This window comes from Drosophila teissieri, chromosome 3R (assembly GCF_016746235.2).
Source record: "Drosophila teissieri strain GT53w chromosome 3R, Prin_Dtei_1.1, whole genome shotgun sequence".
NCBI lineage: Eukaryota > Metazoa > Arthropoda > Insecta > Diptera > Drosophilidae > Drosophila > Drosophila teissieri.
The window spans coordinates 27,629,450-27,644,275 of record NC_053032.1 but is presented as its reverse complement, the minus strand read 5'-3'; the positions used below and the strand labels follow the sequence as shown (position 1 = coordinate 27,644,275).

General features: G+C 40.7%; 1 protein-coding gene across 3 annotated transcripts in view; it reads left to right on the top strand.

Moving 5' to 3' along the window:
- The first annotated feature begins 45 nt into the window (after positions 1-45).
- The window catches only part of LOC122622238 (maternal protein pumilio), a 171,746-nt gene continuing 156,965 nt past the window's right edge, over positions 46-14,826 (top strand). Inside the window, exons 1-3 of one of the 3 annotated variants that reach the window (XM_043800549.1) lie at positions 46-144; positions 3,114-4,276; positions 5,027-5,830. In XM_043800549.1, the coding sequence (XP_043656484.1) occupies positions 3,935-4,276; positions 5,027-5,830 (1,146 nt within the window). In that variant the 5' untranslated portion in view covers positions 46-144; positions 3,114-3,934. Of the gene's footprint in view, positions 145-791; positions 973-3,113; positions 4,277-5,026; positions 5,831-11,447; positions 11,575-14,826 lie in introns of those variants that run through there. The other 2 variants (XM_043800548.1, XM_043800550.1) reach the window with 2 other exon arrangements.

Here is a 14,826-nt window from a genome sequence, read left to right as displayed (position 1 = left end):
GAACGATTTGAGAGTATTTTTCAGTGCGTTTCGCTATGGTATATTTGAACGGTCGCGCTGCGGTTACACTAAATGTTCGCGCGTAAGAAGAAGCAGACCTAGAACGGCGTGCTTGTAATATGTAAATTTTTCAAATAAGCTAAGGTGTGTGTACCCAACAACAATAAATCATGAAAAGCATTTTAAAACCGCCACCATTTGATGATAGTTCAGCATCAGTTTTTACATTTCCAATCGGCCGTAAATCAGAATCCCAATTGCGGCTGCAAAAAAAGATCAGAAATTGATAAAAAAAAAAAGCCGCAAACAAAAACAAAACAAACACCCTGGTGCGTGTGTATGTATGCGCGAGTGTTCGGCTGTTTGTGTGCGCTCAGTGTGTGTTTGTGTGCGTCTGGCGTCTAATCAAATTTGGCATGCCCCTAAAATCGATTGATAAATAATATATAAACAATTTGGCTGGCGCAGCGTAATTCATTTGCCAGGGTGACTATAAAGAAAAGGGGGTGATGGTAAAAGAATAAGAAAATGTGTAATCAATTTATATAAATATTTTGCGCGCATGTTAATAAAAGTAAAATAAATTGTCGGTCTTTTGCGCTCACACCCCCGCTCTCTCTCTCTCTCTCTCTTGTTCACTGTCCTACTCTGTGGGCATGCTCACTCGTTCTCTCTGTTGATTTCGCACGTTTGCCAACACTGCTCTCATTTTGGGGTTCTTGTTCTCTGCTCTCTCTCTAGATTGCTCTTTGTTGTAGTTGTATTTGGCCAGTGTGTCTTTGCATTTCGCTTTTATTATCGTTCTGCGACGGACGGCGGCGACGTTGAAGAAATTCCTGGCCGATTTCTTCTTCATCATCCTGTGTAAATAATTGTAATTTAAATAATCTAAATTTCGTATTTAACGAAAGCACACACACACACCATCAAATCAAAGGAAATGCAAACGAAAAGGCTTTTTTAAGTGCATGTGTAAGTGTTTCAAAAAGGAAAGAAAGGAACAAAAAAAAAAAAAACAGCTAAAAACCGTAAAGTACTCCTGTTTCGTTTTACATTGTCATCATCGGGTTTCCTTTTCCATTTCGGCGGCATGAGTGTATGTGTGCGTTTCCAGACCGCTTTTTGTATATATGCAAACATGTATAAATAGTTTGCGAAATTAATTCGTATTTTGCCCGAAAAAGGTAAAAATCAATTAAGTGTGTGCCTGAATAATTGATATGATTCCTTTTTTTTGTGTTTGGTTGGTGAACAAATTTTTCCGATTGTGCGTAAGTGTGCAAAAGTGTGTGTTTCATTATTTCCTTATTCCATCGTGTTCTTCCTTTTGAGCGGCGGCCATTTGGCTGCTCTGCTTCTTCCTGCTCCCCCACCCCCCATCCTATTCAGCTGCCTCTTACGTGTGTGTGTGTGTGTTAGCGGGCTCTCTCGCTCTTCCTCTCTCTCGGGACGCCTTGCATTTGTATATACGTGCTTTTCCCAATAAGAACGCCTAACTGCCAACTAAAATATTAAACAATTCAAATGGGTTTAATTCCTAATTACTTATTGGCCGCACCTCCTTTGTTTTGTCCGCCATCTCTTTTATGGTTTATCTTTATGTTTGTTTTTATATTCCCCCCTGAATGTGTACGTTTGGGTGTATGCGTGTTTCCAGGGGCCCAGCATTCGCGTTCTCTTTCTATCCCTTTTCGCATGCTGCACTTGTCTCTCCGCGAAGAGAGGCGTTTTTGGGGGCACAAAAGGACTGAAAGGAGAAATGGAGAGATGAAGGTTCTCGTAAACAACCCAAAAAAAAAAAAACAACAAAAATAAAATAATAAAGTAAAAGACCGACCCACTCGCATTCTTCTCGCTGAAAACGTAACCTCAAATGTTTGCGGCCGCCTTTCGCCTTCGTCTTCGCTTCGTTTCGTTTTCTTCGCCATTCGTTCTGTCGCATTCGCTCATCGTCTGCCGGCATCGTTCCTGTTGTTGTTCTTTCTGTTGTTCTTGCTCCTCTGTGTGTATGTTAATTTTATATGTTTTCCATTTTCAACCGCCCCACCAGCCCCCGCCTTTCGCCTTTCCTTGCGCTTTTCGTTTACCCTTCGCGGGAGGCGCTATAATTCTGTCCACAAGTTTTCCAGATATGTATATTTCTGAGATTGTTTAACAAACCGATCAACAATGTAACCAGATTTTAAAAATGGATTTCGTTTTCGTTTGTTAGCTTCAATCCTAAATTATTATAGAATTTCATGTTATAAGACAAATACATGATCCTAATATATTAATCTATAGAAGGAAATGTTTTAATAATGCTGAATTGGAAATAAAATGTTTCTAATTATGATTTATAAGAAAACTTTATGTTAAACACCAATTTCGATGTCTTTCAGTCAAACTTTTGTGAAACTGCAACATAACACCCATTGTTATCGTATGTCAACTTTTTGTTACGGTTGCTAAGCACTTTGCGAATAGATAACGACTGAATAGTTATGTATTGATATTCACTGATAAAACTAAACTGCATCGTTATTTCAATCCAATATGTTTTTCACTTATTTACCTTATGTAAATTAGGTATCTAGAGTATTAACGCAATCGGTCTTTAAAGAAAGCAAATTGAATTTTCCGTATTTTTCGCGCATGATTCAGCTCTGCGTTGTTCTTCTTGGATAGTCTTCCTCTTTGACTTGTTCTTGGGGCTCCTGTTCCTCAAACGATACCCGCCCCCCCATTTCCCGCCTCTTGGCATCGACTTTGTTATTGTTTTCGTAATGAGGAAATCATGGCTAATATTTGTCTTACTCGCCTTTCAGTTTTAGAAGAAATTGTTTTGCTTCTATTTGCCCCTTGTGCGTTTTATTTTGTTGTTTATTATTATGTGCCCTGTCTGCTGTCTGTGTTATCGGAATCTTTTCTTTACCATGACCAGCTCAAAGTTTTTAATCGCACAAAAGTACAGTGGTTCGCGTGTCTATCAAAAGGGAATCAAAACTTTACCTTTTCGCAAGAGGTTTAATCAAAAGTAACATGATTCGAAATTGACCATTTGTGAAGCATTTTTTAGCGCAATAACTCCGCCGTTTACTAATCACAGTTTCCAATTTAATTTCTCATTGCAGTTTGTGTATATTTTCATCATTAAAACGTCGTGTAAATTAAAATTCATCCTAATTATAATTAATAAACTACATTAATAAACGGAAATTCCACAATTCTCAACCAGAAATCTGTAAAAATTCAAGTTTTAACCAATTCTCATACGTAATTAAATAAATAAAGTTCAGTTTTGTTAAGTCCCCAAAAAACAACAGCTGTGCAACTGTGTAAAATATTATTCATAATTTTGTGTAAATTTATGTAAAAAAAAAAACAAAACAAAACACCAACCACGACAACCAAACGAAGCAAATTCAATTTTTTTGAGCAAAAAGTGTGTGAAAAATCTCAGCAAAGTCTGTAAAATAAATGTTAAATATATTAAGCAAAAAGTGTGGTTTCTTTTACAACAAAATAAATAAAAGCAACAAAAAAACAAGTGTAAATCTGAAGCGAAAGTTTTTAAAAAAATACATGTAACAATTGTGAATATTTCTAAGCGAATCGTGTTGCAAAACGCGCGTGTGTGTGGTTTTTTGTGCTGCAAGTAAAAATCCAATCCAAATCAAGTTGGCAATACGCGCAAAATTGTCAGCTGCGATAGCTAGGAAAAGCCTCCAAAATTGAGCTCCTAACCGCGCCCACAATTGCCATATCGACGCCCTCGCCGCAGCAGCAACACCAACAGCAGCAGCAGCAGCAGCAACTCTATCAGCAACATCAACAGCAGCAGCAGCAACATTACGGTCCACCACCGCCCTACTTTCAACAGCTACACCAGCAACACCAACAGCAGCAGCAGCAACAACAACAGCAGCAGCAGCCGCAGCAACACCAGCAACACATGAAGTTTTTGGGTGGAAACGATGATCGCAATGGCCGCGGAGGCGTCGGCGTTGGCACGGATGCCATTGTGGTAGGATCTCGCGGTGGCGTATCGCAGGATGCCGCCGATGCAGCTGGTGCCGCCGCCGCAGCCGCCGTCGGCTATGTCTTCCAGCAGCGTCCATCGCCCGGCGGCGTTGGCGTCGGAGTGGGCGTGGGCGGAGTGGGTGGCGGTGTGCCAGGGGTGGGAGCCGTTGGCTCGACCTTGCACGAGGCCGCTGCCGCCGAGTACGCCGCCCACTTTGCCCAGAAGCAACAGCAGACCCGATGGGCGTGCGGCGACGACGGCCATGGGATCGATGTAAGTATTCCAGACTCCAAAACAAACCAGTTTTAGAACCACTGTAGTCTCATTATTAGTGATCACTTAGGTAACATTTATCAAGAGATAAAAGTGTTATATATTTAGATAATAGAGGACTTATTTATTAGGCATACTTTTAAGCGAGAATCTTTATCATTTTATAATAACTTATTATTTATATATTGGTTTATACAATATTTAGACAAAAATGTCATGAAGCTTAATGAGATTTTAAAAAAGAAGAAAAACGAAATTCTTCGTATAAAAGTTTGGTACTTTTATGCAATTAGTATTGATTGCGTTTTTCGCAATTAGCATCAGATGGCAATTCTGTACTTTGCCCTTTCTACATTTTGGCTTCCATATCGCAATTCGGTAACTTTTCCAAGTGCTGCTTCTTGATTAGACTTGGTGGCGCTTATTTCTGGGGGATGTATGTAGGTGGGCTTTAATTCTCCCCCAGTTGACCTCCGCAGATTGTATAAGTGTCTGCCAGAAATGGTTGCATAAACAGATTATCGCAATTTTGGCATTGAGAGCGCAGCCAATGGAATTGTGCGAATAGAATAGCAAAGGCTAGGAGATATTGATAAGGAAATTGATTTCATATTCGACTGAGAACTTAACAAGTATAAAAGGATTAAACAGGCTAGCATTTTAGTAGAGTATAACAATTAATTTAGATTATATAGAAAACTGTTCAAAGGCTCAACGGTATGCTTATGAATCCTTGATTTTGAATTCCAGAACCCCGACAAATGGAAGTACAATCCGCCGATGAATCCGGCCAATGCAGCTCCTGGCGGCCCACCGGGAAATGGTAGTAACGGTGGACCCGGCGCCATTGGAACCATTGGCATGGGCAGCGGATTGGGCAGCATGGGTGGTGGTGGAGGAGGCGGCGGCGGAGGAGCTGGTGGCGGAAATAATGGTGGCTCTGGCACGAATGGCGGTCTGCATCATCAATCGATGGCCGCTGCAGCTGCGAATATGGCCGCCATGCAACAGGCGGCGGCGGTGGCCAAGCACAATCACATGATGTCACAGGCAGCAGCCGCCGTTGCAGCCCAGCAGCAGCAACAACATCAGCATCCACACCAGCAGCATCCCCAGCAGCAGCAGCAGCAACAGCAGCAGGCGCAAAACCAGGGGCATCCACACCATCTCATGGGCGGTGGCAATGGACTGGGCAACGGCAACGGATTGGGCATTCAACATCCCGGCCAGCAGCAGCAGCAACAACAGCAGCAGCAGCAACATCCCGGCCAGTACAACTCGAATCTGCTTAACCATGCGGCTGCCTTGGGTCACATGTCATCTTATGCCCAATCGGGTGGCAGCATGTACGACCATCACGGTGGAGCCATGCATCCCGGAATGAACGGTGGCATGCCCAAGCAGCCGCCATTGGGTCCTCCCGGAGCCGGAGGACCCCAGGACTATGTCTACATGGGTGGCCAGACCACAGTGCCCATGGGAGCCGCAATGATGCCGCCACAGAATCAATATATGAACAGCTCTGCTGTTGCAGCTGCCAATCGGAATGCAGCGGTGAGTAATAGGTTAATTTTCTTGGCATCCCATAATTAATCCAACAATTGTGGCTTCGATTACGTTAATTTATGCGGACAAGAAGGGAGAGGGAACACACATATCTGCGATATGTTGCAATTGATTTGGTTGGGAATACTTTACTTATCAGTAGCACGAGTAGTATTCTTTTTAATTCAATTGATAAGGCGCGGAATGATAAGCTAATTCGTTAACCATGTTTGTATACCAATGTGTTTCGATAACTGATGGAGTATCCACAAGTTTTACACGATGGGGTAGCTACGAACAACTAAAACGCTGCTTCTTTTCGCCTGTCAATTGAACGTCGCTACTTTGAAAGATGACTCATCTACTTCGCATTTTCGAACCGAAGAGGATGACAGTTTTCTTGCCTTGCTTAACTTCAGTTTGCCACTACATTCATTTGTCTTATTATGCGGCGTTTATTTAGCGAACTAAAACTTGATAGTTGTCAATTAAATAGCCGAAACCAACTTGACAAAAATGTCGATAAGAGGGAGTCCTCTCAAAATGTTATGGCCAAGTGACCTTAATAGAGCTCTTACATGTTTAAATCGAAAGTTTATTCCCAAATATAAAAAGAGAGTGGCAAAAGTTTAACCATTAAATTTCATTTGATTATTTTCTCTTGTTAGATTAATCAATAAGTTGGCTTGGTGGCTAGTGGTTATGGGTTTCCCTTATGCCTTTTCTTCGCAATTTGGCGAAAACTTTTCGTTTCATTCCGCAACTTTCAGAGGAATTCTATTTTGGGCCTCATAAAATAATTCTTAAGGGCCACTGCAATTTACCAAGTTGGACCATTTACTAGTTTCGATATTTTCGTGATTATGACAGTTTAATAGAATCTCTTTTTATACGAGATTCGGTTTTTTAGGATTCTTGGAGGCCATTATTTCTGATGGTTATAGAACTTGCAGCAGAGGACTATTGTGCTGATTCTACCATTCTTGCAACTTCTTGTTTGGCTCTTCATTTTTTCCACTCGCCGTCTGTCTGTGCTGCTTTATTCGTGTCTTTGCTGCGCTGCTAATGGAGATAAATGTGGAAATATAGGGGACGCGAAGAAAGAGGCGGGGCTGAGATACATAGATCCCATTCCGGTTGCAATTTTTCAACCTTATAAAGCCAGAACATTGCACATGCGGCACAGCCACACTCAGATACACTCGGCTACTCACACACCTGTCTGCTCACCTGTCTATCTGTCTGTCTGTCTGGCTGTCTGGCTGTCGGTAAATCTGATGACTTGAGAACTCGTCTACTACCACTGGCATTTTAGCCAGAAACGACTGGCAGCAATTTATAAACGAAAGAATTTCATACTGGGAACTAATGAGTTGCGATGCTGTGGATGCAAGTGGAGTGCAGAGAAGTTCTCGTTGTGTCACAATTGTTTATAGGAAATGCCATTTTAATTAAAGAATTTCACTCCTTTTTCGCCCTCTCGCTCGCTCACCTGTTCGTGCCGTCCCTCTCTGACCTCTGCTCCAGGTGATTCCCCTTGTCACCTGGCACTGCAATTTCCTTTTCACTTCCTTCGCACACAATGCAGGGTTTTAATGTGCGAGTGTTGGTTGGCCCGCAATCGATTATGTTTTTATCAAGCAAATTGTCGATTCGAAACGGTTTCTGGGTGTGCGGAACTTTGGATACCCTACTTGTCGCATTAATTCTTTATAAAGATTAAGTGAGCTTATTTGCTCAATGGGTTTCTGCATATTGATCTTATTATTTTTGTATTTCATGTTTCTAGTGAATCTTGTAGCTTTTAATGCAAAACCGTTCTTTAAATTGACTCTTGTTATATATTTTATATTTTTGCAATATCAAACAGATAACTGGAAAGTGAATATCTAAGTAAAATTACTTCTTGTGGCTTGAGTTCACCCTTTTTTTCGGTTTTCTTTGCAACAACTTGCTTTTGTGCATACATTGTGCAATCTCTCTCTTTTTTTGAACGGAGAACTAACAGAAGAAGAGGCGAAAGATATTTATTGCATTTATGCGAGGACCCGTCGGAATAATAGCAACAAAATAAGGACCTCCTGGAAGGAGGTAAAGTAAAGTTGTGCAAAGCGAGTTATAGCAAACTTGTTGTTGTTGTTCTTGGGTGTTCTGTTCCTTTGTTGATGTCCTTCCCCATACCCTTGTTTTTGTGAACTCCCTTTTGCCGTCTGGCGCTGTTACTCCAGTTTTCTCAAGCTTACTGATTTGGGTCCTCTGCTTAATACAGTAAGCACTGGAAAAGTAGAATATTTGCAATATATGAATTGAAGAACTCAGTATAGAAATTGTATATTTTGTTGATGAAAATCAGTACTAACAATTAAACTTACATTTAATATGTTTATATGTGCTAACTAACAAATCTTGCATTGTGCATTGAATTTAATTGATTATGTTCTTCTTTTCGATTATTTACCGTGTGGCCACACACTAGTTTGCGGGGGGTGGAGAATCGCAGACAACGGCAACATTTCGCTAAACTCCTCGCATCCTTGCCTCTCACTGTCTCTCTCCCACTCCTGGGCCCACCTGCCACGTGCTATCCCTGTCCCGCGCGCTCCTCTCTTCCAGAACTATCTCTTCGCTCTCTTGCTCCCACTTATGGCTTTGCGTGTGTGTTTGACGCGCTCTTGTTGATGTCGTAGGTCATTGATTTGCGCTTAACAGCCGGGCGGAACGGAATGGAATGGAATAAAAAGGGGAGCAGAAGACTGTAGGAGAAAAGCAAGGGGGGAAGGGGGTGGTAGCGAAGGAAGGGCACAAACGATTCTTCTGCGCTGTTGTTGTTTTCGTTGCATTAAGTTTGCTCATTGTTTCACTTGCCTTGGTTTGTGTTGTTTCCCTGCATGTGGCGCATTCTGCTTCCTCTTTTGCTTCTTCTGTCCCTTCTTCGCATTCGTCTTCTGCACCGAAAGAAAATTGGACAATTGGAAAACCCATATTCTTGGAGCATTTTTATTTGATTCTTATGTATACAGAATGCATTGATTAAGATTGAGCTTTAGATTGTTCTCTTAATTATACAAATAATTACTATGTGTGATTTGTCTTGGAATTACATACACATAACGAGATGCGATTGATTAAAATATAGTTTTTTTCTGTGTACGCGGTGTTCTTATTACTTGCGATTCTTTTATGCTGCCTGCCGCTTACTCATCCTCCGCTGCGAATTCCCATCCTCATCCAGTTCCCTCCTTTTTCCATACAGTTTTCCCCACCCCTTACTCTCTTTCACGTTTTTTTTGTAGCTTTTTGTGCGCGTAATGATTTATGTGTGTGTGTGTGTGTGTCTGCGGAATTTGTCTCAGTGTGGGGCATCTGATTTTGAGCGCAGCTTTTGCTTTCTTTCGTTCCTTCTATTGTGGCCCTGTTTTAGACTACAGCCACTTCCACCGCATAACGCCTACCACCCTGCCTCCATTCCTATAAACATTTACGTTCTAATTGAACAAATGCCGCTCAACCAGAGTCTTCATCTCTTTCTCTCTCTTTTCCGACTCTTCTTCTCTTGCCAATTAGCTGAAATGTTTGCAATTTTCCAACATCCAAGACGCTCTGCTTAAATGATAATGTGTGTGAATGTTTATTTCCTGGGCCACAGTGAAACTTCCATAAACGATTTAACATTTTTAGCTTAATACGTGAATTCTAGAGTTACAATTGGTTTTTCTAAAAGGGTTTTCTAGAACTGGAAAATATGTTGATTTGTAAATGTTGGATTATGGTAATACGAAATGTACTTATGGGAGTAACACTGTAGTTTCTGTTGTTGAATGTGGCAAATGCAACGAAGCCAACTGCGGCGCCGACGTTAACTTCATCGGATTTGATTGATTTGCATTGCCGGCTAGACCTGGTTTAGTTTGTCTCTCTTTCTCGTTCTCTGCTCTACACTTCTCACTTGTGAGGTTATTGCTTTTTATTGTTGCCACATTTATCTGTCTTCTGGCACGTTTTTCTCCATTATCTCAACCGGGTGGTGGTCAGCTGAGATGGCAGCTGCTCTATGCGTCACACCCTCGCCAAGCTTACTATGCTCACACTCATTTGCATTAATTAAATAAAGCATTTCAAATGCAGCGGCAAATTGTTTGACAATTTAATTTCGTTTTACTGTTTGACTTGGCTCTCCAAACGATTTTAATTGCCAGCAACTGTCGCGAGCAATTTAATTACTTGGAGGTTAAGACGGGCGAAATGATGGTGAGCATGGATGGAGCTCATTGCTTTTGTTGGACAGTTATGATTTATTTACTTAATCTATGAAAAGTATATGGAAGATTTTCAAACATTGCTTTAGCAGATTAACTAGCTAACTTCACAAAAGTTATTGAAGAGGTTTGAGATTAAATAAATGATTTAAAATTTTCTTTTTGTATTCAATGTAAAGTAAAGTAATAAATTTTAAGACGAAAGTTGCAAATGGTTTATTTGTGCTCTAAATTACTCACAGTAGGTCATTTAAGTTTCGCATAAGATGGATCTGTGCATCCCCTACTCTTCGCGCTGTAATCAAACAGCTGCTTGAGCTTGTGCTTGCAAATCATGATCACTTACTACGCTCGCTCATTTGCTCACCTCTAAGATACACAGACACACACACGCACTTAAGTGCGAGAGCAAGCTTGATTGCCCACACATAAGCTCGGCTCTCTCTCTGCTCTCGCATTACGTAAAAAAAAAACTATGCCAAATTCGGCTTAGCAAACACAAACACAAACAGAGACAGACAGATAGAATGCTAAGCTTGCACGTGTGCGGCTAATGGGAGAGCGACAGAGAGGGTGATAAAGCGGGGGCGGTGCGGAGAGAGTGGGAGATTTGGAGGGTATCCCCTAACCCCTGCCCCTGCCCCTGCCCCTTCATTAGCGTTTCTCTCGCTCTTTTTAAACAGCATAAATTGTTGCTGATTATGTTATTGTCAGACAACAGCTGCTCGCCCGCTCCATCTCACTCTGTCTCTCGGCGATACATGTCCACTTGCTCTCCACCGCTCCGCTTCTCTTTCTCTCTTTCGCACTCACGGCGAGATACATTTTTTTGCGAACTGGGGAGCGTAGAATTTTCAGTTTGGCCGCAACAGTTGACTCGTCTGCATGGAATTAAATAAGTGTGTGTCTTTGTTGCCGATCGTTAAGCACGTTTTTTGTTTCTTGACCAAAAAACAAAAAATATAATACAACAACAAAAAAACGAGGAATAAGAAACCAACAAATGAAAATTAACACAACAAAATGCTTTAAGCCAACGAGTGCGGTCGTGCGTGTGTGTGTGTACATAGTAGTATATAAATCTATATGTAAATTGGTTTTTGCGTGTGAAAATCACAGCTGAGTGTGGAAAGTTTAATATCGAGAATTCCAAATCAGTATTGAATTTTTGAATAAATCATAAATTCATATACAGAGAAAATATATATAAATATATCATATATAGACACACGGCGTGTCCCCACCGAAAATAAAGAAGAATCGCCAGGCGGCAAAAAAAAAAAGAGAAGAAAAGGAAAAAAAAAGCCAGTGTAACGTGTTTCACATTCGCCCTGTCCCTTTCTCACTGCTATCGCCCTCTCTGTCGCGCACTGGATCGCCGTGTGTTCTTTACCATCACGCCCTCTCGCTCGCACAGCCTGTCCAATGATGAAATTACTGCACGACTTCATGTTGGACGCTCGCACCGCCGAGGATGTTGCACTCACACAGGAAATGGTAAATGACACAAAAAGCTGCGATCCCTTTAACCCCTTCAGTCACCTGTCCCTTGGGCATGGGTGCCATTTAGGTGTTTAACCCTCTGAAGACCAAGGATACTGCTTGCATTCCAATTTGCACTAATAATGCAGTGGCGCCCGAAAGGGGACACTACAATTGGCATTTGAAACTTCAGTTTTAAGTGGTTGTAAAAACTTAGATTTTCTGATTCAAGATCATTATAATGAAGTTCGCAAAACAGTGTTAAATTTAGATACACAACTCATTCGGCTTATTTGCCATCTTTTATGGGAGAAGAATTATGATTGATTGCTTTGTGGTAATGGTGATGGGGATGGTGAACGGCGATGCCGACAGCCTGAAGTTCATGCCGTTTAGTTGGTCTTGGATTCCGTAGATCCAACCGGTTAATGAATGAGTTTACTTCTAATTGCACTTGCTCTTGATATTTGTTAATTGCTTTTTATCGAAGCAATTCTACCTGTTTGAAGTCGGTAGCAAATATCAACACGAAAACATAACTGATTTGATGAAAGCGGCTTTTGCGATAAACATTGTGCCACAGAACAAATCAGTCAACTGAAAGCTGCTTTAGAAATGTCGATAACATATCTGATCGAATATTTAACTCAAATGGCAGGTATTGGTAATTGGAATACATTAAATGTATTGAAAGTATGAAATAATTGCAAGAAACACGCTTTATTGACCATTGGTCAATTGGCCATCGATGTTCTGTTCTCACTTAAGCCACATTTAATTATATTCATTACTGTATCAATCCATGTGGCTATTAAATAAGTTTGTTAACAGCATATTAGTTAAACGAGTGGCGAAATAAATTATATTATTACTGATAAAGCAGGGCTATTAAGATGTATTTATTTAAAACATTTTAAACAGCCCCATTTAGTTCCCTTTGCGCACACATGAGATAAGAGAGACACGTTTCATTCATGCTCTTCTTGTTACTGCTGCTATTAGATAATGGCACAACAAAAAATGTACACCAAGCGAAAATACTTGGCACTTTAAATAGTAAACTTGGCATGAAATATTATTTTCTAAAAGAAATATATAATTTGATTACTTTATTTGTTTCTGGTTCCAGTGGTAGTCCACCATGATTTTTCCAGAACTTTTTAATAAGAAGTTTGAATTTCTTTTCGTGTAGCCTCCCGATCTAAATCCCCAGCGTATGTAGCTTCGGTTTCTTCTCTGTGGCTGGGGCTATTTTTCGAGTGAGGGGCCTGAGCTTTATAGATAAAAACGCTTTGCGGTTACCTCTGGCCCCGTCTCTGCTAACTGCAGTTGATTTTTCGCTTTTTCCTTCGTTTCATTCATTCATTGGGTTTGTTTTTCCACACTGACAATTGTTTTTTTTTATATGCATTTCACGTAGTTTAACCCCACAGCGCACTGTAAACCGTAAAGTGAGCAGATTCAGTTGCCAGAAAAAGGGGTTGAGTTTTTTGTTTGCGAAGGGGTATGTAGAATTTTATGCTGTCGGCCCCTGGTACTGGTTCCACCTATCTCTTTTCATTTTCTGTTTTCGAGGGAATTTACATGAAAATAAATATTTTCCGGTTTCAATTATATATGCGATGTGTTTTTTTTTGTATTTTTTTGCCTTTGACCGAACACACAGAGTGCGCCCCCACCTTTAGGTTTCCTTTCTTCCCCTATTTTTGCCCCGATCTATTTCACGCTTGATTGCATTGCGTCTGACTGAACTGATGCAAACTCGCTGACTGATTAGGCTTTATATGTTGTGGCCCGAATTGGCTTTAAGCCAAAAAGGGGCGTGGCCGTGTCAGACGACAGATGACAGTGGCCACCCGATAAGGGCATGGCTCTTCAACATACATATATATTTATGCATTCACAATTGGTAAATGGTAATCCAATTTGAATTTGTTTAAAATATACCCATTATAAGGTGACACCTTGGGGGACGTTCCCGATTGGGTGATTATACATTAAGCTCCTTGCCATGATATGCAATTTGTTTTGTATCGAAATTCACTTTTTTAGTTTTGCATAATCGAAACGATTAGCGCGCATAGTAAATGGATAAAAATAAAGTTATAAATCAATAATGAAATAAGCGCAATAGATGTTGTATGCGGATTCTGTTGAAACGGGCTTTAATGTTTTTCGAAATGGTTTTCCAAAAGATTTTATTTAATAGGTTTTCAATAAGAGGATCGCAATAAATTCAATTGTGCATTAATTGAAGTTATCTCCTTTTAACAAGTTGATTAAATCTATAGTATTTGGTGCCAATACTAAACTCCTATGCTGCTGATTATTTATTCAATTTACCGGTCTCCCCCAAAACGTCATCAACTTTGTCATTTCTGTAAACTTCAGGCATTACAAGCCATGAATTTAAAGGAAGACCCAGTGCCAAAGCAAACTCGAATTATGCAATAAAGATTTATACTTGTAGAGAGGTGGAGATAGCAATAAAGACAGAGACAACGACAGCCGGCTCTCGACACCTTGGCCAAAACGGATTGACTTATTGTACCCAGGGGACCCAACAAACGGACGGACAAACCGGCGGACGGACAAACGGACAAGGCGCCGGAAATGTTTGCAGCAACTGACTGAAGTGAAGAGGAGAAAAGCCAAGTCTATCAGCAGGATAAAGTGTGGGACACTTGGGGGGGCTGAAGAGGCGAGGCGACTGTTGATGACAATTTACCGACAGAAGGCGGAAGACACGGACAGTTTAACTTAGAGGGCGGCAAATGGCTGGGGGTGTGGCCAATCCAATAAACACAATACGCAACAGCAACAATGGCAACTGCAGTGACAACAAAGTTGCTTAAAGTGGGTGGCAGTGCAACATTACTTGGTTCACATATATATGTATATATACATTTATATTTTGTGTGTGCTTAATGCAAGTCACGTGACTTAGTTTAGCGGTACGAACTTTTCTCGAGGCGTTTAACTTGCAACTTCGGCTCACCTCATGGTTCGCGGAAAATTCTCGCTCTTCTGAGCAGGTAACTTTTCGTCATCATCAAAAGTTGTGAAAAAGAATCTAGTTAGTCGTGCACGTTTATTCGAGACATTTTTAGAAAAAGAGTTGCAGGAGTTGAAAGTTGAATTGGCTGATTAAGGCTACTAAGTTTTAAACGGAAAAAAAAAAATGTATATAAAATGGCATAAAGGTAAATCGGCTAAAACACTCTACTTTATTACATTTCAGGGCTAATAAGCGAATAAATTTTAGCA